The sequence below is a fragment of the Corvus kubaryi genome, unplaced genomic scaffold (assembly GCF_017639235.1).
Source record: "Corvus kubaryi isolate FWS band 111438036 unplaced genomic scaffold, C.kubaryi_AGA036_p1.0 74, whole genome shotgun sequence".
Classification (NCBI taxonomy): Eukaryota; Metazoa; Chordata; class Aves; order Passeriformes; family Corvidae; genus Corvus; species Corvus kubaryi.
The window spans coordinates 3742225-3767129 of NW_024582061.1; the positions used below are offsets into that span (position 1 = coordinate 3742225).

General features: G+C 40.1%; 1 protein-coding gene across 1 annotated transcript in view; it reads left to right on the top strand.

Annotated features, from left to right (window-relative positions):
* Positions 1 to 24905, top strand: part of ANO2 (anoctamin 2) — a 149051-nt gene that overhangs the window by 15244 nt on the left and 108902 nt on the right. Inside the window, exons 4-8 of the mRNA XM_042050444.1 lie at positions 16347 to 16445; positions 20040 to 20191; positions 21326 to 21380; positions 21897 to 21945; positions 24841 to 24896. Coding sequence (XP_041906378.1) covers positions 16347 to 16445; positions 20040 to 20191; positions 21326 to 21380; positions 21897 to 21945; positions 24841 to 24896 — 411 coding nt within the window. The remainder of the gene's footprint in view (positions 1 to 16346; positions 16446 to 20039; positions 20192 to 21325; positions 21381 to 21896; positions 21946 to 24840; positions 24897 to 24905) is intronic.

Sequence of the window (24905 nt, forward strand, 5' to 3'; positions counted from 1 at the left end):
TCTATTGAACCTCTCCATTGTGTACAGGTATGTGCTCACAGTAATAGGCCAAAGAAAAAACCATGTTAGAACTCGATTTATGTAATACTGCACAGCATTCTGTAATATTCTGTAATTTCTGTGCAGTTATTCCGGGTCAGCATTAATGTAACAATGATTTCATCACCTGAAACCAAACAGTTGGATAAAATTATTTATTTTGAACAGGTGCATGGATTTTGATTTGTTCTTTATGTGGGGCTTCTCTTTGTTGGTGGTGGTAGTTTTGTTTCTCTTTGTTTGCATATATTGATAGTGGATATATTTGCTTTAAGATCTGCCATCTAGGAATTAACTAATCAGTTCTCTGCTGGCTTCTCCCTTTGGTTCCTGGATTCTGTAATCATTTTGTAGAGTTACAGGATCACTAAAAGGATTCACACCTATACACAGTACTTTTAAGGAAATCCTGGAGGTGGAGTTAGGTAGATGATCTTGGAGTTTCATAAGATGTCTCCTGGTAAAATAAATGAAGATAACCTGTTTGGGAGAGAACGAGCTACTTGTAACTAGGGTGGGAAAATGACTGAACAGTTACGTGAACTAATATTCCTTCTTTTTTTGGGAACAGCAACCGTTTTAAGGGGAGCATAAAGACACCAATAGGAGCATCTCCCTGAAAATGTAGAGGTGGCCATTGATTTCCATAGGTTGAAGCCAACACAGTGCTCTGGAAGAATACCAGCATCCTTCTCTTCCAGAGGAGCCCAGTTGCACTTCCCTTAGTCATGTCCCAGTTGGGACATGGGAAATTTCTCTCCAGTCTGTCTGCATGTTCACTAAGCTCAGCTGTGGTTTACCTGGAGTAACTTAACAAAGAAAAATTAACATTTCAGAGATATAGAATACATATGTTCAAGATCTTGCAAATGCTTAAGCAGGACTCCAAGCTGACACCTCCAAAGTGCTAGTTCAAACTACTCTAATTTTTCCTTAATCCCTTCAAAATGGGGAAGGATATCGCTGCCCATCCTATACTTAGGACTTTTCCTCAAGTCTTAAGTCTGCTCCCATTTAGACTGGTTACAGAGTGTGAAGGATGACTTGAGTTTCCTAATGCTTTGAAAGTTTCAACTCCATGCATGTTCTGTAAGTCACAGAGTTCTCAAGTTTTAGTTTTTCTGGATTTATGTGTCATTGTTTCTATCCCTTGCTTGCCTCACTCCCACTATTCTCACTCATTTGTATGTTTGCCTGACTTGGAAACCTCTGGTGTTCTTGTTCTTTTTCCAGCTCTCATATTCCATACTTGAGTTTGCAGGCTTTAACTGATCATTCTTTGCTTGCCTCTGAAGATTTGCAAATGTTCAGCTGTCGCTGAACCCTTTTAGGTCATCAAGACAAAATAATGTCCTAAACATTGTGTCCCTAAGGAAGCTCACTGGATGGCTCTTCCACAATTTCACCGTGCACACTCTGGTTAGTGAGACCCAGGAAATTTCATACCATGTTTTTTGTTAACTTAGGGGTACTTTCAGTCTTTTGCAGTGCAGCCAATCCACTGTGGTGCCCCACAGCCCTGGCAAGCCTCCCCGCTTGTCACAGGTCCCTGTGAGTTCACTGGATAATGTTTACCCTCTGCCTGCAGTGGCACTGCTCAGCTTTCACAGGTCAGTGAGTGGTACCTGCCTCACCTCACCAGTGCTTGACCTGCTCACCTGCCTCTGGCCTCTGCATATTCCCCTCTGTCCCTTCACACCAGTCTCCTGCAGGGCTGCTCGCCTGTCCACCACAGGGTGTTCCATTTCTGTCCACGATGCTCTTTCTCTGTATCCTGTATCCACAGCAATCCTGCCACTCCTTGGTGTCACTGGATCTTGCTTTGGTCAGTGTGAAGTCAGCCCTTCACCCTTCCCTGCTGCCCATCAGCTGCCATCAGTCACAGGCCTATGTGAAGTCATAGCATCCAGGACATCTTGATGACCCCTTTCAACTCAGAATATTCCATGATCTGTGATCCTCTCCGTTGAGAAAATCCACAGCTGGGACAGCTGGACACGCAGACTTCATACTTCACAATTGCTTCTCTCTCAATGACTTCTGTGCAAAATTTCCTTCCTCCCCTATTCTCTCCTGTTTCAAAGCTGTCCTTAAGAAACTGCTCACCCAAAGCTGGCCAAGTTCAGCTTCAGTGATGCACCAAAGTTAGCTCATTAAAGGACTTGCTTTACTTTTCAGCTGAAGCTTTGCAGGAGGCACTTGAGAGCACCACAGTGACAACCTAAGACACAGCTTGCACCACAAGGGACCCCAGGTTGTTTTTCACCTGTGAGCCACAGTTCACAAGTGACTCTCCTGGAAAGTATTTGTTGGTTTAGGGTTGTTTTGTCACATCTGGCCACCAACTGGCAAGTCTCTTCACAGAAAAGTCAGCACAAAGAATGCTTTTACCAAGATCCAGCTGTAAATTTTTGTTAATTTCCATATCTTCATAATGCTCAGACTCTCTGGCAGGACAAAACCCACATATCAGGTGACTTGCTAGATGATGTTATTAAAGACAGCTCATTTTAGTATTTAAAAGTAGGTGCGGTTTTATAATACAGTGATTGGTAACCCTCCTGATACCAGTATTGCAATTCTGTAGTCATGTACTGTTCTCCTAGCAATTCTCACGTCATTATTTCATAAAAGGGTGCAAATGCTATTACAATGTAAAACCAATTTTGTTAATGTTGTAGAATTTTAAGTACCACAAAAGACTAATAGGTAGCTCTAAAATGTATTCCTTCACTTGTACATGTCAGTGGTAATTATCAAAGAAAATAATTGGCATATAATTACAGAGCACTCCAGTGTAATTAAAACCACCATAAAAAGAATAGCCAAGGAATCATTCATCAAAAGCTGTAAGCTGAATCCAGGAACTGAGGCAGTGGGCATCCTCCTGCTACCTAGACCCTTGAAAACAGGTGGAAAAGCAGAAAAAATGAAAGAGCCAGAATCGGAATCTCAGGGCAGATCAGGCTGGAAGGGACCACAGTGGCTCATCTGGTCCCACCTCCCTGCTCCAGCAGGCCCATCCCAGAGCACACAGCACAGGATTGTGTCCAGAGGGGTCTGGAATATCCCCAGTGAGGGAGACTCCACACCCTCTCTGGTCTCTGTTCAGGGCTCAGTCACTGCCCAGGGAAGAAGTTCTGCCTCCTGTCCAGGTGGAATTTCCTGGGCATCAGTCCCTGCCTGTTCCTCTGGTGCCATGGCTGGGCCCCCCGGAGCAGAGCCTGAGCCCTGCTCGGAGCCCTCCCTGCACACAGGGACACCCAGGGCTGAGGGCCCCTCTCAGCTGGGGCTCCTCTCCAGGCTGAACAGCCCCAGCTCCCTCAGCCTTTCCCTGTCAGGGATGCTCCAGACCCTAAATCATCTCCTCAGCCTCTGCTGGCCCCGCTCCAGGAGCTCCCTGTCCCTCCTGTCCTGAGGAGCCCAGGACTGGACACAGCACTGCAGCTGTGCCTCCCAGGGCTGGGCAGAGGGGCAGGATCCCTTCCCTGACCTGCTGGCATGTCCTTAGTATAAACCTAAGGGCTCTTTCAAGTACTAACAGGACGAGGTAAACTCCTATTGCCTGATACTCTCTGTATCTAAGTGCCTGTGTTCAGATACATTTTTGTACAATCAATATAAAGGGGTAGGTGCCTTTGAAGAGCAAATTTCATCCTGACTCTCAGCTGCCTGTTCAGAGGAATGACAGGAGCTTGAGGAGCTGCTGTTACCTCCTGCAATACCTGAAGTGAAGTCTGGAAGTCTGGCAGGACTCACACCTGTGTCTTTCTCTGTGTCAATGCCAAAACTGCTGTGAAATGACTTTTAGAAGGAGTAATTGTTGCTAAATTTAAAATACTGTTAAATACATAAGGGGAGAGACAAGAATCAAACCTAACTAGCCAAAAACTATCATGAGACTGAAGGCTTTTTTGGGCACAGGACCTCCTGTTCCTGTGTTCCCTGGCATGCTATCTGGGTTCCTTACAGTTCTGGTTTCCAGTTCTGGTTTCCTGTTTTCATCTCCTTTATTGTTGAACAGAAAACAGCAGAAAAGCGGAAGTGAAAACCAAGTGAATGCTACATTGTTTCACTGAAAAAAGGGTTTTCAAATCCTACAATCCCAGAATGGTTTGGGTTGGAAGGGACCTTAAAGATCACCTCATTCCACCCTCCTGCCATGGGCAGGGACAACTTCCACTATCCCAGGTTGCTCAGAGCCCCATCCAACCTGGCTTTGAATACTCCCAGGGATGGGGCAGCCACAGCTTCTCTGGGCAAAAAATGTATGAGAGCATTTGTGTGAAGGGGAATGAGAATGAAAAATGGGAAGTTTTCCCTTGGCAGCATGTCTGTATTCATCTTTACACTTATTTCCCACAACTGAAAATCTGCTTCCCACAGCTTCTGCTCTTAAAATGTTTTTCTCTTACCTGCACACACCTTATGTACATCTTCGGCTTTTCTTCCTCCCAAGAAAAACAAAACACTAACAGCTGTATTTATTATAGACCACTTTTTATAAAGTATAAAACTTTAGTTACTAATCACATGTATGCCAATTAAATTATGTAGAATTTTGTAGTTATTAAATATTACTTAACAACCTGTTTTGTTCAGTCAGTGGCAAGAGGAGCACTACTGCTATGAATTGCTATTATTTTTCTGAAGAAGTCTGGGTTGGACAAATGCATCATAATTAGCCATTGATATATTGATACATTAACTACAGGCAGGAAAAGTGTGATGGCGTGGAAATGGAAATGTGAAAAACCCAAATGGTGTTTATTGCTTTGGTGGGGGGAGGAGGAGAAGCTTTGAACACCGGAGCAGTTTCCCTGGAAGGGCAATGTTCAGGTTTCTAATTTGGTTATATATAACTGTGTGTATAAATATCTATATCTATACATATATAGCTATACTAACATGTGGACTTAAGGGGAATTAAGGCATTTTTTAGACTTTCAGAGTTATGTAAACTTGTGTGTGGTTGTGCTTTTAGTCCAAAAGGAGCATTGCAAATAGCTGCGGGATTTTTTTGTAAACCATCTCTATAAATATTTGAAAAGAGCTAACACATGTTGCAAATATTTAGTTAACAGCCTTTGTTAAAGCAAAATTTGAGAAAGCTCTAAAATCATAATATCTTACCAGTATTAGGGGTCATTTTGTATATGTGTGAGTGTCCCAGTTGAACCCTGCTTCAGCCAAAACATCTGTTCAGTTATCTGCGATTGATGTGTGGATTTCTTGGCAAAAGCCCCACTCAATATTTTTAATAGTGAATGCTAAACTTAAAAGTCATATTTTTAATGTTTTCCCATCATGTGCGCAAGTTACATAACCAGATCTGGATCTGTGTGGTTACTGCTATTTATACTACTGTTGGGGTGTACAACAGATGAGGATCCAGCTCACTTATTCAGTGATCCAGTTATTCGGTTCTGAATAAAGACAGAAAAAAAAGATGGATTCTGTATTACCAAGATTATAGTTTGTGTGTAAGAAAATAGAACAGAGTAGCCAGGATAAATTGGACTATAAGGTGATATGTGCCGTCCTCTCAAACTTGTGCAATTGAGACTTTGACCTGACCAAGGAAATTCATGGTTAGGATATCACAATGCATTTAAATGATCCTTGACCACAAGTGCAGTATTTGTGCAATAGAAGTGCCAGTATGGATATGTAGTAATGAAAGGCAAAGGCACAGTTTTTTGCATTGTTTCTTTAGCAAGCTAAATTATGCATCTAATTTTTCATGCCTTAGTCTCCTCATCTTTTTGCTTGCCAGTTACTGCTTAAATCTGCTAATTTTTATCTTTGTTTGTTTTTCTTGCTCCCAGTTTTGCAGATTAAATCTCTCATCTCGGAATACTCTCCTTACTGCATGCCAAGAACCAAAACCATCTTGTGATCAGTATTAAACAAATAGAATTGGCCATGCCCCTTGCAAATGGACCCAAGTTGTGCTTGAGACATCTTTGTTTACTGAAGACTGCCAAAAAAAGTGGGGGGGAAATAAGAAGACAAAACAACCCCTCCTGCTTTTTCCTTTTGATCTCAGTCTGATATATCCTTAGTTAGAAACTTAATGATATCACCTGCAGTGTGATCACACTGAACTGTTCACGGATGCACACTTCTCAGGTGATGCCAGGACAGAGGACAGTGAATGCTGTGGCAGTTTGTTATGAGAACATGTCCTGAGGTTCCTCCTCAAGCAAGGAGTCTCTTAAGTCCTCAGGAGAACACCCTCCTGAGGCACTCAAAACTTGGCATAAGAGTTTTTACTCCAAAAATCACTTCCTGTATGTTCTGTTTGTGAATGCTCTCGAAGTACCCTCTTAATATGTGAGGTTAGTGTGTGACTCCATCAGGGCTTTAAAAGTGAAGGCTGCATTTTGCAGTCCTTAGTAACAGTAGTATAAAGAGTTTTCCCCACTGGTTTCTGGAAGCTTTGACTTGGCACTCACAAGTCATGATCATGGTGTGTAGAAGGAAACACACTGGAGACTAAATTATGGGCATTATGGGCCACCAAGAGAAGGCTTTGGGGTGACCTCAGTGTGGCCTTTCAATACCTGAAGGGAGCCTACAGGAAAGATGGAGAGAGGCTCTTGGCAAGGCCTGGAGTGACAGGACAAGGGGCAATGGCTTCACACTGACAGAGAGCAGGTTTAGATTGGATATTAGGAAAGAATTCTTCCCTGTGAGGCTGCTGAGGCCCTGGCACAGGTTGCCCAGAGCAGCAGTGGCTGCCCCATCCCTGGAAGTGTTCCAGGCTGGGTTGGATGGGGCTCTGAGCAACCTGGGACAGTGGAAGGTGTCCCTGCCCATGGCAGGGGGTTGGAACAAGGTGATCTTTAAGGTCTCTTCCAACACAAACCATTCTATGATTCTGTGATTTAGGTGTTCTGTTGCTGAATGTATCTTCCCATTATTAAGTACCAGCCTAGCATAGTGTGTTTGTGGCTTTATTGCTTGGTCTCCCTTTTGTAAACTTCTAATATTTAGCAGAAAATCATTATGGTAGAAGTAGAGGAAAAATATGACAGAACCATGCCAAAACAAAAGCTCAAAAATGTTCACTCCAATGTGATATATATATATATTTAAAGGCATGAGTCTAGGCAGTGTTACTGTGTGATTTTTTTTGAGTGAGCTGATGTAAAACAAGCAAAAAGATTTATGAAAATTACAAAATTCAGAGTGCTTCTAATGAGACATAAAATGGATTTTAAGATGTGGAAGATGGAAGGGACTTACTGCTATCAGTATGTAGCACCACATATATTACAAAAACCTGATAGTGATTTCCTGTAAATTTCAATTTGTGTGATACCACCAGGAATGGAATAACAAATCTTACAGTTTTTCCTTTGCTAATTCTTATCCCTCATGGCATAATACACTTTGGCAGTGTATCAGGTTAATGTTAATATTCTGCATTCTATCTGCTAATTATCTTTTTAATAATTGAAAGTTAATGGCCCACTTGACCCTTACATCTCTATAAGTGATTTTTTCAGCTTTCTACATAAATTGCTGTATTTCAATGCCAAGCTAAAAGTAAAATCTCACTAAAATATGTTTTTTTTGCATGCTGTTGTGAAATGTATTGGAGAACCCACAAATTTATAATGTGTAAAGCTTAAGCAAACATTGGTATTTTGGTGTTTGCTGACAGTTTATTCTTAGAATCCTAATAGAAAATTAAATTCACATTTCATTTATAATGATTTGACAACAGTTTTTAAAATAATCCTCCTTTAATTTTAGTGTTACAAAGGAGCAAACTGGGACTTGTATATTCTCACTGGCTGGTGTCTCCTTTTTGTGTCTGCAGAGTGAGTCTGAATTTTTGGTCATGGAGATGAGAGCTAAATCTGACCAACAGAGTTTAGGGCATGTAGAGAGCAGTACTGCCAGGATGGACGAAAAAAGTATGTGTTGTAATAGTTATTGTACTGATATCTACTGAGTGATTCCCTTTGGACCATATTTTGGGGGGAACAGAGTGTATTGAGGCCTGGGCTTCAAAACTGTTGATAATTCAGCACATTCTGCAGTGCTCACTAGAACGTGCTGGCTACTTAACATTCCTGAAAATCTAATATTGTCCATTGACTGATTTCAGTGATTGCCATGCTCCTGTGGGAAGATACTATTTTGAGCCCTAGTACCACATTAGCTGAGGGTGCTGGGTCCCCTAGAGCTCCAGAAATATTCTAATATTGCAATTTCCATCTCTGAGCGAGGTATTTCTTGGACACCGAGTCTCAGCCCATTTGCCAAGCTTCTCATGTTGGTTTCAGCTGCAACAGTTCAAGCAACTATTTTTCTTGGCTTGATGATTTGCTCAGATTTCAGGGCTGCTGCTGCTGCTCTTGCTGCCTCCAATCTGCAGAGCCTGCAAGCACCCAGCAGAGCTTCTCAGCTCCACATTTCATCTGGAGCAGGCTTGTGCCTCGCTGGCTGGGAGCTGCTTCTCCAGATATTGGCAATATTGCCATAAAATGATCCTGGGGTGTGAGAGATTCCCTCAGTGTATCCAACAGGGTATCCAACAGCTGCAGTGGTCAAATGTTTAGGAAGCAGCAGGAATGGTACAAGCTTTTGTGATGCTTTTACTCTGATGTTCTCCTGGGGACAGTGACGTTCAGTTCAGGTGCTTTCCCCCATGTGATGTCGTTTGCCCATCTAGGAACCTTCTGGGGATGTCTATCCCAAAGTCTGGCATAGCTTCTTATTAAAATATTTTTCAGTTTTTGCACCCACAAGGCAGAGGTGCTTCCCTGCTGCCTTGATATCTATGTCCTTTTGTCGATTTTTGGTCTGGCTTTGTCTGAGGCCCTGTAGTGCTTGCTCTGAAAGAGACGGTAGGCAGTCCATCCTCACCCCTTTTCCTTACTACACAGGATTTTATAGACTTCCACAAGAACTTCCTCAAGTTTCTGGAACAAAAGGTCTCAGTGTACTCAGTGATTCCTATATAGATGCCATAGCAAGGCTTTTATGGGTCCTCTGAACCTGTTTTTGGTCTAACTTGTCTCTTTGGAGGTGAGGAGGCAGAGAGTGCATATTGAGATCAAGATGTGGATACAGCTATGTTTGAAGGGGTTTTTTTCTTAGTCTTTGTACCTTTCCTAATAAAATGTAAGGTTTGCTTTACTTCTTGGCTTTTAGAAAATACTGAGCTGCTATTTTTCAAAGGATTTTCTGTTTCAGCCTTGAGGTGTCATTACTGACTAGTACAGGTGAAATCAGAGCCCAGCATTTGATATGTGAATCTGGATTTAACCCACAGATATTGCTTTATATTTATTTACATTGAGAGCTGTTTGCCATTGTTCAGGCTCTTACTCTTACAAAGCTTTTCTACAATTTTTCACAGTGTGTCCTTATACTTCCTACCCTGAAAAACTTCATCTACTTTGTCTTTCTCCAGGCCACTTAAGCTGATGTTGGATGCTGTTAACACTGCAAAATCCCCTCAGTGACTATTTTTTTTTCCAGCAGTGCAGGTTCTCCTCCTACCCAGTTTCTTGCTGTTGAACAGATTATTTCTCCACCCCTGGACCTGTTGCCTTATCCAAAATGAGCCGTGTGATGCTACTGTGGGACTGCCACAGCCTCTTCCCCATCTCTCCCTGTTTGCAGTGGGGCTGTAGCTGTCCGGGGAGGTTTTGGATTCCCTGCCAGCAAAAAACCCAGCCCAGATACTTTGATTATCTTCCTCTTAATCCCCTCCCAATCAAGTCCCTGCAAACACAGCCAACCTTCCTTTTACTGCTGCTGATCTTTGGAGAGAGACCTCAAAGGGCCACACCATCCTGGAAAAGCTTGATTAGGAGAACACTCTTATTAAACTAAATAATTTTGTACCATCTGTTAACCCTTTCAAATTACAGAAAACCACCTAAAATGTTTTTGCTAAGAACAAAAACTTTTGTTTTGCTAAGAACAAATTTAATTTTTTTCCTTTTTTCTCCAAATCCTTTTTTTCCTTGAAATTGAGTTTACCAGAGTGAGGGTTCAGTCTCTGCTTCATTAATCCCCCCACTGGTAACATGCCTGTTATCTGGTCTAAAGATTGACTTCCATGATCTTGCTGCTTCGTCTGGAAAATTGTTCAGGCCATAAATCTCTGTGCAGATTAGTGAGTCTCATTCCCTCAAGAGGAATTACATTTTGCCCTTTTTAATGTTAACTCTTTGGCCTCAAGAAGTTTGTTGATTTTATTATTGATAATAAAGTTTGATATGATGCATTCTCCAGAATATTGGCTTATTTTTTAGCTAATTGAGCACTGAATGTAGCCAGGCCAGCTGATTACCTGATTTTCCATTGATGCTGCCCAAGTACAGGAGGTGGTAGAGTAGACACAGTCCTCCCTTCCTCTTTGAGGCAGCTTGATTTGGGTGGGGAGGCTTTCAATTTTACATTTTATTATTATTATTTATGGTATTCAATCTCAGATGATGCACTGAAATTGTCTTTTGTAGCAACAAATTTGTGTCTTTGACACAGGAGAAATTTGCTGATAAAGTTCTTCTAAATATTAAGGCTGATTTTGCTTATGTTTGAAAGTCATACTTTTAATGCTGTAGTGATTAGTGGACAGAGATAAACATTAGAAAAATATTGATGAAAGTACAGTAATTTTTTCATCCAAAATGCCTATTTGGAAGAATTAAAATGAATGACAATGCTGGCATATTTGTTACTCACCTGCATACAGGTGCACTGAGCACTGCAATAATGCACAGGTCTGTGTTTTGGGTTTTTTTGTTTTATTTGTCAGATTTATCAATCTATTCTATATTTGTGCTCGAGTTTCCAAGAGCTCATTTTCATTCCGTTCTGTGCCATTAAAAATTTCCATCTTCTTCAGGGGAAGCACGCCTGTGTTTTTAGGTTTCCTGTATCATCTTCCATTCAGAGACAATTCCTGTCTGTACATGAGTGGGAAAATTTTGGTTGGAGAGGTTGCACTGCATGAAGAAACATTGCAATGGATGAGCAAAGCCAACTGTTTAATTCCACAGTGCTTTACCTAAGAAATTTAGGTTATATAGGGGGTTTTTTAGGTGTTTTGGCCAGATCTTTCATGACAGATGTTCTGTTCTATGCTTATAGACACGCTAATATATTCTTTAGCTGTTTATGTTCAGAGGTGGGAGTAAGAGAGCAAAATAAAGAGGACATTTACACCATCATTGTTGGTAGAAATTAGGAAAGAGAAAGGCAAACTGTCAAAATTTGTAAATCGTTGCAGCTTTGCTTAAGGTCTTGAGCATGTCTCTGTACCCATGCAGTGGGGTAAATCTATACTCTGGAGAAATGATGAAAATAGAAAAGAGAAAGTTTGGCAAAGGTAAAGGGGTTATAGTTTTGTGAAGGAAAAGATGAAAATTATGAGATGCATAATATGTAGCCATACCATCTTAGTTTATTGCAATGTTTGAGCCCTTCTCAATCTGGAACATATTTATCTTCACGAAAGCCTTTTGATAGAAGGAAGTTCCATCATCTTCATACAATCAGAGGCAGAATTAAATTACCAGCCTACAATTGTAGGATACAGCCTATCCTATAAGATAACATGAGCAGGGAGTTGCTCTGGACTGACATGTCCCTGTCAGGACATTCTGGGTCTTCTTGTCTCACCAGGACCAGTGCCCTGCACTTCCTTTTTCTAATGGAACAGGCCCACACTATCATAGGTGATGGACTGATTTTGTACCTTGGATACAAAACTTTAGGAACAGAAACACACTGTTTCACAGCTAGAAATTCAATATATTTGGCAGAAAACACAGCCACTTTTGCAGTCTCTGCCTGAATCTGGCAGTGCTGTGTCATGCAATCCAGTGCTACCCGTGCTGGGGGCCAAGAGCTCAGGACTTGGCTCTGCTCTTGTAAAATGAAGGTGACCACAGTTCTGTGATAATCACAAGAAATTGCTTTTTATTTGCACTATCACATCACTTTGGTATTCGCCTCGATTTCCAGGGCAGGTATCAGGAGAGCAGACATTAATCTTGAGCAATTGCATTTGCAGACGTGACAGATCCATTTGGTAATGGAATTAATGGGAAGATGATTACTTTTACTGAGCTAATAGGACCTTTATTTTCTCTTCCTCACTACAAACTGTTTCACTGTCATTTTCCCAGTGTGGCTGCATTACTGAAAGATGTCACATTACATTAACTGGAGCCACTAAAAAGTTGCTGCCTGGTATTTTTCTTCTATTTAATTATCACTGAAGGATAAAATGTTTAAAGTTCAGCTGTTTTGTGGGGGTTTTTTTGTTTGTTTTTCTTTTTAAAGAAGGACGTTTACATACTTCAGGTTTTATGATTTATGCCTTTTCCTTTTCCTATGCACATTTTAAAAAAATCATTAGAAAGATTGGCAGTTCCCTAGATTCCCTTAGACATTAGTTAATCACTTCTTTTCAGCTTCTTTCTACCCTTTGGTGTTACTTTTTCTTCCTGTTAAGATACACGGCAGAAATCTATTTCTTTGGACGAGTGTTTAAAATTAACTATTTTTTAATATATGTTATTTATAAACTGTATTCCTTAAATATGGAGTGATTAGTGGTTTCATAATGAGGAAATGATAAGAAATACTTGCTAAGCTGTAGCATTCAGCAATGAATTCTGTATTTGCAAAGTTCATAGGAGCAATATGTTCACCATAAAAAGAGCCTGGGGCTCTTCCAAAATAAAATCATTGATTTTGCCCTTTCTTGGCTTGATAGTGACTGACAAACCTGATGCCTTTAGTACTGTATGATTTAGCTCATGCTAGAGGTGTCTAAATAAATTTAGTTTTGCTTAGTAATGCTTGTCTAGCCATGTTTCAGAATGTTCAGCTTTCAGTAAAAAGAATAATCACTTTATAGATACCTTTATGAGAGCTTTTGTAGTTATCATATATTTTTTTTCTGCTATGGCCTCGATGGTGATAAGTTTGCAATAAATCTTAGGCTTGCAGCTGATGCAGGTCCTAATGTGTTTTATTGTTAAGGCAGGAAAGATAGAAAAATTCTCCTTTGGAGAAATTTGAATTTTATTCAGCCTATACATTTCCAGTCCAAGACAGGAAAAACACAATATAGGCAGCTGTTAAAGCCCTGCTTTAGATTGCTAAGAATCATGACAAACTGAAAGAAATACCCAATATATTTTTCTTCATGTGCTGATTGAAAAGCAAAGCAGGCCTTCCAGACTTTCTTCCATTTGACTTTAATGCTGAGCTTTCCTATTGAAATGGGAAAACCGAATTCAGCTTCAGAAAACAGAGAAGCAGCCAAGGCATAAATATATCTTGAATAATTCTGAATGAACTTATTGAAAAGCCTCCACTCTTAAACTTATTGGAAGAACTCTGTAATATGGAATATAGATTTGATGGGGGAAAAAAAAGGGATCATGAGAGCAACAAATCTGTTTGTCATCTGCCTAGGAATACTTAGTAATTTAAATAATATAATCAGGGAGTGCAGTGATGCAGACATGGAACGATGCAGGGCCAAGGATAAAGTCCTGTGGGACATCAGCTGCAAGTGAAAAAGGACTCGATTAAGGATGGCTGTATTAAATAACAAGTGAGTGGTGTAACAAAAGTAATGTTTGCCACCACCACATGTTGGCTTTAGTGATACATCCAGAGTACAGTGAATGAGCAGGAGTGATTTAGAGCATTCAAAATAGAAGACTGACAGCATTTTGTTAGAACAAAGTGATGAGCACATGCAAAATTATCATTTCAGGTGATTAACCAGAGGACAGCAGTTAGGGGCTGTCTCCAGTAAACAGTTATAAATCCACTCTGGCAAGGAGAAAAGCAAGTTGTAACTTTTGGAGATGTTTGCAATACAAGAAGCCTTCTGGGAATAAGTCAGTTGAGCAGATCCTTGCCAGACATCACAAGGAAAAAAGACACCTGGAACTGCTGCAGGTGAAACCTGGAAAAGTGGGGTAAGGAACCTTACCAGAGGAGTAGCCCTATAGGTTTTTATTTTGGTGAGCTCATAGAAAGTGAGTTAGATGGCTTATCTCTTGAGCTATGATATGAAATTGATAGTTTCAAATTTATTTTAAAATTCTTTGATTAATTTGAATGTTAGGAAGATATGGGAGATATGGTTCTAGTGATCCCAAGGTGAACATCCAGCAGCCCATTGTTCTGCATCTTTTGTTTACCCTGCAGCAGGAGTCACCTAGTCCTGTTTCCCCTACTTTATTTACTTTGCATTAGTGTTTATTGAAATTATCTCAGTTTCCCATCATAAGGTGATTTTTAAGCCTTTTAAAGATTTTTAATGGCCTGATTCCTCAGCAGCTGATATCAATTCATGAACAGCACAACTTTCCAACATATTTTGTTCAAATATACAAAGGTCATATTCTTCATCTGGTCTTTTCTCTCAAATTATTTGCCTGATTTTATTTGCAATCTGTGTAGTCATATGAGCCTGAGCTGGAAGCAACCAATTAGATCGCAATGTCCCTCCTCTTGCCAACATGGAATATAATCCCCCAGACAGGGACACGTGCTTGATTTTAGCCAAAAGCTCACAAGAAGCCTCCTGATCTTCACCCACTGAAATTGAACCTCTCATCTGTTATTAATCTATTTTCAGAAAATGATTACCAGAACATCTGCTCATGCCCAGTAAATTTTTCCTTCTTTCCCTTAAAGCTGACTTCCCCAGTGGACTGATGAAAGAGAGATTCTGCAGCTCATTCTGCTCTCAAAAATAGCATTGGTCCACTGAAGAAATGTTAGCTGAAGGTGAGGGAGTGATTTCTGTAATTCATGTTGCACCTATAGGGGAAATAAGAGCAAAATGATTGCAATAATAGTAGGATTTCCATCTAACTTTCTTTTTTGTTTTTTAATCAGGAAGCATAAAGACACATTCAGCAAATGCATGTTTGGGGTTTACATGAAGTTGGAAGCATCCACACAAAGATCATTAACCTTAGCAATAATCAAGCCTTTGAATCACAGGGTCACTGAGGCTGGAAATGACCTCCCAAGATCTTCGAGTCCAGCCTTTGACCAATCACTGCTTTTTCATCCGGCCCAGAGCACTGAGTGCCACATCCAGTCATTCCTTGGACACCTGCAGGGACAGGGAGTCACCATCTCCCTGGGCAGCCCCTTCCAATGCCCCTTCCAATGTCTGACCACCCTTTCAGTGAAGAAATTCCTCCTGAAAGTCTTCTGTCCACTTCTTCCATGCCCTTCCCTAAAGGATATGGTCCAACAGTCTGCGTTCAGGAGGATGATGACAGAGGAGAGTATTCAGGAGGGCTTTGAAAGCTGAGAAGGCAGGAGCTGTTTGGATTTTTATCAAGGAAATTCCCTCAAAGGGAAGGTGCAGTATGGGAGACAGTGTGAGAGCTGGTCATTGCCTTGATTTCTCTGATATTCCCCTTCTAATCTCCCAGCCTTTCTTTACATTTCCAGAGTAAGCATTCATCCCTATGATTTACTGACACAATTTATTTGTGTGCCTTGAGGAAAATTCTGTCCCAATGTTCCTTCATTTAATTTTGGTGCTTTTCTCAGGGGTGCTGCTTTCTGCTCTAAGGGTTCCCTTCTGTAGCTTGGATGTGCTACCAGGACCTCTTTTGCACAGCTTGCAGAAAACTGGCTGTGCCAAAGCCCTTTTGTGCAGTTTTATGCTTCTGAGCAGCATAACCAGTCATTTACATAAACATGAGGCTTGTATCTCTACTCAGAAGTTAAATTTTTATGTTTTCTTTAGGTTTGCTTCTCCAATTTGCAGATATTTAGGGCAATAAATGTTGGGCCTGATTCTCTGTAAGGAACCACTAATTTGATGAAGTGTCCAGAAAACTGTTGGGCAAAACTGAAAATAAGAACTAAAGCAAAGCCCACCCAGAGCAGGAGAAAAGTTTTTTATCTTGGTGGTTCAGATGGACACAAAAGCCCACTAAAGAAATCAGATCACTTTTAAAATATCAATATACAAAAAAACCTGTAGCTTGGGGGTTTCTCATTCCCATGATTCCAAAATCTGGACCTGTAGCTTTCTGTCATCCTGGTGCACACAGATCTTCACTGTAGGTAGTAGATTAATGGGTTTTAGAGCATAAAAATTTCAGCTTTTAAGGAATATGTCACTTTGCAGCCCAGCTGTAGCAGAAGTTGGTTATTCCCTGTGATTGCCTACTGTTGAATGATTTAGTTGGAGCTGACAACTCGAAACATTAGCGCTATATTCTGTTCAAAAATACCTAAATACATTGTTTTCCCTTTTATTTATGTTTCAGAACAAGAGCCAGGGATTGAGTTTTGTCCGTATACACGCGCCTTGGCAAGTCCTCAGTCGAGAAGCAGAACTTCTTAAAATAAAAATGCCCACTAAAAAGGTAAATAGCTCCCATTTTCTATCCACAAGTTGTATGACTGAAGGATCAGAATCATCATTAAATGTATAGAAGCCTGTGGAGTTAATTTATATCAAAAATCAGAGAAAATGAACTGTCAGGATTATTTTTTCACATTTCCAAGTCTTTTGAGATGATTTACTGTTCAGCACTATATTAAAGATGGGACTTCCAAAGGGGTTTTTAAAGGCCACAGAGGCAGCTGGCTGATGGACTGCATTCAGGCAGGTGATGACAGAGGTGAGTGCTAAGGAGGGCTTTGAAAGCTGAGAAGGCAGGAGCTGTTTGGATTTTTGTCAAGGAAATTCCCTCAAAGGTGAGGTGTAGTATGGGAGATAGTATGAAACTGGTCATTGCCTTAAGACTTCTCCAGAGAGCCTCTCCCCAAAAAAATCTGTTTTGGTGGTATCAGTGACTTAGTGAGTTCAGACCTGCCTGTTGTCACTAAAACTTCGGCTCACTCTCTTCTTCTCTGTCTGTTTTCAGCAGAGTTGCTTGTAAATTCTGAGCAGCAGATCCCCCAATCTGTGTTCCTGCAATTATTTAGCTCATTGGTTAACAGCTCCACTGGAGTCAGGGGAACTGCCTTGTGCTTTTATTTAGTGATACTCATCAACTGCACTAATGAACACTGACTTCTTTGCATTGTCATTAGAAATGAAGGACAAATTGATTTTTTTTCTCCCACTGCGTTGTTTGGTCTTTGTTTGTTTGTTTGGGTTTTTTCATCTTGTTTTCACCCACCAAAAGCTTCATTGTGGTTCACATTTCATGCTGTTACAACCTGTCATCATCAGAAGATTGGCCAAATCAATCTTGCATACTATTACTGTGTTTTCATCCCAGGGGAAAAAAAAAAAAGGATATTTCCAATCAATCTTTGAAAATGCATAGGTTTTAGACAGATACAATACCCCTAGAAACTTTCTACCTATTCAACTCCTCTCTTTGATCCATTTCCAAATTATTTTATGCATTTTTAGTGCCTGCTCATTTCTCTCCCCTTCTGCCCTCATGGGGACTTTCCCCTCCAAGTTTTTTGCAGATGCACCAAAGTAAATTTTATACTATTTTAATTGATGACTATTGCCATCATTTTGCCCTGGGTTAAGGTCTGTCCAGGAGCTGATAATCTCTGATGGCATCCTCCTCATTCACAACAGCTCTGCATCCCCTTCTCTCTGATTGGGAGAAAAAATCCTGTGTTATCTCTAAAAATATAAAAATCCTCTGTTATTTCTAGCTGCAGAAATGGCAGCACTACCAGAAAGAAGCTTGACAGGAAAGCTATATTCATGTCCTAGGGTTTGGGTGTTTTTTTTGAAATTTAAGATAGTTGAAAGAGGAATTTCCTTTGAAGGAAACAAAAATCAACTTTGAAAAAACTCAAATCTTGTATTTTGGGGATTTTGCAATATAAAATAAAAAATTCAGCCAGCAACCACTAAAAGGAAAGTTCTGTTTTTGTTCAAAGATACAAAATATTGCTCTCAAGGCACATTAGGTATTTTCTGTGATGCTATTTTTATTTATTCAAGGATCCTATTAAACCATTAAAAAAGAGGCATTTTCAGAGGAAACTATTTATCCACCTCTAAACACAAGTTGATTACAGACTTTTTTTTTCCCAAATGTTCAGTTTTAAATCATCTTTCAGAACCCATGACAGGCTGAGAAAAGGTACCCTCTGAGCCCTTTTAACTATATATAAACTTCTGGATATGATAATGGAGTTATTTTGGTGAGGGAGACTGTGCCAGATTCAAATATGAGTACGGGAAACAAATAGGAACAACTGGGAGTGTTGCTCTGTGCCCAAAGCTGTGATGTCTCTGGCTTTAGTGAGTCTTGGGGGATGAATCCTGTGTCTGGAGTGCTGGCGTAGGGAAGTAAAGGCTGTTCAGGAGGGGTAGGCAGAGATGGAGAGGTGGAAAAATTGTCCTGTATGGGAGGGAAAAGCTGCAGTTGAGGGATTATAAGGTTGGAAGCTTCTGGGTGAGGATTAGGGGGATGGAAAACAAGGCAAGGATGTTGTTTGAGTGTTGTATAGGACTGATGAATTATTCCATAGGCAACCAGGAGAAATTTCTTGTCCTTCTGGGAAGTGTCCACTTCCCAGACATTAACTGGGAATACTGCACTGCTGCGACAATCAAGCCTGAGAAATTCCTGAAGGGTGTTGAAGATAATACTTTGCCACAAGGATTCAGTGAGCCAGCTAGGAAAGATGCCCTCCCAGACTGGATACTTGTGAATAGAGGACATGTGGGATATGTGATGGTAGGAGGCTGCCTTGGCTGCAGCAACCACAAAATGGTCGAGTTTAAAATATTCAGTCTAATGAGAACAAAAAGGTCAGCACAGTTGTTGCTCTAGGTTTCAAGAGAGCAAACTCAAAGCCACTCAGGGAGCTATGCAGCTCTGGTCCCTGGGAATCAGCTTTTGAGGGCTCCATGAGTGCTTGGTTGAACAGGGAATTCCTTGTGGAGCTTGAGAAGAAGAAATTGTCCATCTCTAGAAACAAGGCCAGGCCTCACAGGAAGTTTACAAAGCTGTGGTTCACATATTCAGGGAGAAAACATAAAAGGCCAAAACTCATCTAGAGTTGAAACTGGCCAGTGTTGTGCTACACAACTATGAAACTTTTTAAAATATGTTAATAACAAGAGGAGGAGTGAAGAAAATATTGGACCAATACTTGCTGGAGACGGTCACCTGAAGGAGAAATGGAGGCCTTCAATGATTTTTTTGCCTCAGTCTTTAAGATTTATAATCTTGGACTGCCTGGTCCTGAGGCAGAGGACTGCAGCTGTGGGAACAGTTTGTGGCTTTCCATTTGTGGCCACTGAAATTTTAAGGGACCGTCAGTATGCACTGGATGTCCAGAAGTCCCTGGGGCCCTGTGAATTGATCCCAGAGTACTGAAGCAATTAGCAGGACCCCTTTCAGTGCACTACCAAAGGACTTGGTACTCACTGACTGGGAGCTACTCAGGATTATTACAATTTACAAGAGGGAAGAGCCAGGAAAAGACATCCCTATTATTCTAAGCTCAGGACTTGGAATAATTACAGACAAGGTCATACCAGCTGCAACTGAAGGCATTTGGAGCACAATACATTCCTCAGGCACAGACAATAGGGTTTCACAAAGGGAAAATTCTGGCTAACTAATTATATCTCATTCTACTATAAGGTTCCCTGCCTAGTGGATGAGGGGAAGGCATTCGATGTAACTTTTTTCCCCTGGATTTTAGTAAAGATTTTAATATTATCCCTCAGAGCATCCTTCTGGACAGGTGGTTTAACTGTGACATGAGGAAGTACCTGGAGCTCTGGATGAAGATCCAGTTGTTTTCTTTTTTCTGGAAGTGGCTTGTGAAGGACAGGAACTTTTTGGAACTGCAACCCATATGGATTCAGGTGCTTACAGTTATATGGGAATATGTCTTCAGAGAAGACACTTAATTACAGGTTTAAACATATGTGTACAGCAAATTCTTCTTTTCTTTCTTTCTTTCTTCCTTTTAGTGTAGTTTTGGAAGGGACATGCTAATGTACAGTTTTATTTCCTCAGATGTATGAAATCACAGAAGAAAAGGGAATACTCAAAACAATAAATGAAATATGGTGCAAATTGACTGAACCTCTGCAACCCCAGGTGCCACAACAAGAAAATACCAAGATGAAAACCTTGTCCTACCCATTTTCCAGAGAGAAAATGTATTTGTGAGTACTTTAAAATGTGATGGGCAAGAAAGAAAGCTGGAATATATCATTTTGGTGTTATTTCTTTTACCCATATTTCAGTCAAAATTCAGAAATTCATCAAGCATGTCTGGAAATCCTGAGGAAATATCCAAAGCTGTCAGATTTTCAGGGGACTAATAGAAATCTAAGTTGCAGAGGCTTTCTGCCAGTGCTCTACTTACTGCTGCTGGATAAGGCACTGGAAGCAGTGCATCAAATAAAATATCCATGTGTTCATCTTGAAATGTAGAAGTCCTCCCACCAAATTCCTGATTATTTGGTTAAGGATATTACTGCCTGTTTTGAAAAAAGCAAGAGTTAGCAGAAATACAGCAGTACTTTCCATCTTGATAGATTTATTGTAGCAATTAAAACTCAGCTAATAATACGCAGATAAGGAATTCTTGACACCTGCCCTTTCACTCAGAATAATATTTCTGGGCCCAGTTTGATGTTAAACACTCTTTTTTCCCTCCTGGGTGTCTCCTTGTATTTATGTCTGATAAATAAAATCCAGTAATAAATACAGTGACCCACCATATCATTGATTGCCCTCTGACAATTTTAATTAATTCTGAATACAAGTCAAATTGATGGAGGGGAATAAACTGGGAAGCTAATTTCACATATGATGATTTTGAGTTTTAAGGGAAGGCATAATTCCAGTGGAATGGTTATTTGAACTCAAGTGAAATGCTGACTGTTTAGTGGCCAGGAAGAGAGTAATGAACATCTGCATCAGGCTGCTTGAAATCTAATAACATAACCTCAGCATGTTATAGAGCTGAGGGGATGTTATAACTAAAATATTAAAAGTCATCTTCTGTAAACAATAGAGAGGTTCTTCTTGCCCAAAAGGCATTTTATATTAGCTAATAATTTTGCATTTTTACGCCCACCATCAGTGCAATCCTGGTAGAACTCTGAATGACTGGGTCTTAAACAGCACATTTTATTATGCTGTACTTGGTCATCTATATGTCCTTTAAACATCTGTTTTTCTGATTAGCTGTGGTTTCTAAGTGAATTCCAAATTAGAATCTTATATCTTGTCTTACTTGTTGCTTCCATGTCTTAAAACAGAGCTGATTTTCTTTTTCCTCAATGTTTTAGGTATAACATCAAAGACAAAGACACCTTTTTTGACAATGCAACCCGCAGCCGAATAGTAAGTTAATAAGAATAACATATCATTGTCTTCTTGTGCTGAATGGGATTTGCTAGTGGGGTTTAGAATGGGATTTGTAGGGAGCGTTTCAGTTTCAACTTTACTAATTCCATCAATTTATGCATTTGTGTGTTCTTGCAGAACACTAATTCCTGACATATGTGTATGTAAGGAATTCCTTTCTGGTTCAGGAGTGGGAAATGCTCTGTAGGGAAACTACTGACTCCTCTCCATTGTTCAAAGCTGTTTTCAGCCCTGTTCCTAAGCTTTAACTAGGTTTCCTTCCATATAGTCCTTATATTTCTAATATTTCTATAAGGATGTGACACAGCAGGATTTAGCCTACAAATGTTAGGGCAGATAATCCTCTAATAAAATCTGCTAAATGATTTAAACATCTGAACAAACCAGCAGTGCAGAAGCCATCTATTTTAAAGCTTTGTTTTATTGCTAATTCCACGATGAAATTCATGCTAAAAGAGGATTTGTGTGTTATCCCATTGTTCTTCTTTGCAGGTGAGGGAAATTTTGAAACGCACATCTACAAAGGCCAGAAACAGCATGGGTAAGGTGGAGAGAAGAGAATTAGAGGTTTTCTTTTGAAAGGAATTGTTTAGGTACCTCACAGAATACTGATTTTTCTTGCAGGACACAAAATATGCTGGCACATTTCCCCCCCCCCCAAAAAAAAAAAAAAAATTAGAGATTGAAATAAATGTTTTTTCTGAGGCATAAAATCAGAATTTCTGGTCCATGGTTTGGATCATAATAGGAGCTGGCTTTTCATTTCTACAGGTGCAGCATCTGGCATGTAACTCACATTTCATGAATTGTTATAAAATTGGATTTGATTACTGTATGATCTGCTTTGGAAAATTCAGATGTCAACTGCAATATGCTGTATTATTTCTTGCAGGAGCATATTTTTCTTACCATTTCAATTGAATAATGCACCTTTCCAGGTTATTTTTATTGCTTCAGCTTTAAAAATTACCTCCCTGAGCTGCCTAGTGAAATATATGACTTAAATAAGACTATTTTGAAGATACTTCTGGGATGATGCTGAAATCTTTGGAGCTTGAGATTCAGAATTTATTTAATTTTCTTGAGGTTCAGAATTTGTACACACAGGTGTACTTATTCTCTTTTCTCTACTCTTTTCTCTCAACCTTGTGCGATCATAGCACACTTCTCCCTAGTGGAAAAGAAGTGATGGTGCTCCCTGCCATATTTTCTGGAAATCTTTTGTAAGCTTGACCACCTATGGACAGATCACATTGTCCAAGGGTAACATTCCTGGCAAATAATGAGCTGCAGCAAGATTCTGTACAGTCTTGGTGTGATTTTGTGCAGGGAAGCTGCAATAAAACATGTGTTTGGTGCAGGAAAATAGATTAATTTTGTTTTCCCTGAAGAGGAGATATATATATATATATATTTGAAATTACATGAAAAGCATAACAAAATGAAAGCCACAAAAAATGCTTTCTCTTTTGCAACCAAAAGCACTTGCCATTTCCCAGTACAAACTTTTAAATTTATGACTGCCTCACTGATTCTTTAAAAAAAAAATGGAACTGTGCTTTTAAAAATATCAGGCATTCTCAGTTTCTAGAACGTCATTTGGTAGGTGTCTGCTTTTTGAGCTGTTTCCTCTGTGTTGTTCTCTGTTTTGATCTGCTCAAAAGGCTCCACTGGGGCAATGGAGGGGAATGCTGCCTTATTTTTCTGGATTGCTGGGAACCCTTCTGGAGACTTTGGGATTTGTTGGGGAGAAAACTTGAGAGAAGCTCAAGGACAGAGTAGGAAGGGAAGGAGCACTCTGCCAATGCAGATATTTGCCTCTTAGGGTTTTCTTTAATTTAATAGCTTGTTCTGGTTTATAGTGGAATAAAAGCCATCGTTAGAGATCAAAGGACTAGTAATAATTTTTCAGGAATTTTTTTCAGCTCTAAGGTGAAAATACAGCCTGATGCACTTCAAGCTTAGGTCGGCTCAAGAACTCACTTGACAGGAAGTAACTATTGTAGCATTCCCATCCTTTCCATCTTTCTGGTCCATAGCCAGAACATGACTGTGCATCGTGTTTGACATAAATTTAGTTATCTCTTTGGTCTCCTGAGCTCCTCCCCCAAAAGACCTCTGTTTCATATGTCACTAAGGCTTTCCCATCTCATTTTAAAACCACTCATCAGGAAATGTTTGAGGATTCTTTTAAACATCATTTTGTTATTTTTTTTATACAGGAGTTCATTGTTTACTTTGCACAAGAGGCAGGACAACGCTGTTGGAAGTGCTTAGAGAAGTCTTTGGTTTTCATAAACATGCTTTATAATATCATAAGATGAAAATAACAACACTTCAAACACACTTGCTTATGGATTTTTTTACATCTTTGTAAGGCTGAATCTGATTCTACTCCTATGATATTATACAAGGAAACCTTATTTACTTCTAGCATAACTCTGAACCACTGCAAACTTCCAAACATTGAATGCTTTCAGGAGCAGGCTTGACATTATCCAAGCATAATTTCCTGATTCTGTTAATGCATGTAGTTGTACATGTCTTTGTATCAAGGGAGAGTTTTATTGCTACTGCCTGTCTAGCATCTCTGATCAGAAGGTTTTCACCAAATACTTCAGAACAATGTGTAATTTGACAATGAAATGTTTTTCGTTGCTAAAGACATGATAGCTGGTTACTTTTTTCCTGGGCATTGAAAGCAAAGAGGCCTGGAATCAATTTTTATATACATATTATGTTACTAATTATCATAAATTACCCATCTTTGGTTGCCTTTTTTATGGAACAATGGTTTTCGCCTGCAGAGACTGAGGATGGAATTGCTGTAAGAGTTGCAGGTCTTGAGAGCCAGTAGGGATCTTATGTCTGTCTATAGGTGCTGCAGTCACTTGCTGGGGATTCCCTTGCTAAACTCCCTGGCAGTGTCCAAGGCCAGGCTGGATGGGGCTCTGAGCAAGCTGGGATAGTGGAAGGTGTCCCTGCCCATGGCAGGGGGACAGGAACTGGCTGATCTTTAAGGTCCCTTCCAACCCAAACCATTCTATGATTTCATAACCACAAACTTCAGTGGAAGTTTTTGGGGGGGTTGTTTTTAATTGTTGGCCAGTAGGACTTCATGGTTCTGACCATTGTAAAGATTCAAGAAGGACTTCCAGATGCTTTACTCCTCAGTCACGTGGCTCTTTGCTGTCAGGGTGAACAAGTGGTCAAAAGAGTCTTTGTACTGTGCTGTTCACTGAAGAGAGAGCACTTTATGGAAATGAGTTTCTCTGAAAAATGTTTTCCACAGTCAGGGACTCCTATGTTGTTCTATTCTTTGAATATTGTCAGTTATACAGTGCTCTCCCCTTTGGAATGTCATGAAATGAAAGCCGTAATAATGTTTTCTCTTCAATTATGGCTGTTGACCACCCGAATTTTTCTTTTTCTTTAGGCATTGGCACATTAATAGCAAACAATGTTTATGATGCAGCCTACCCACTTCACGATGTACGTATG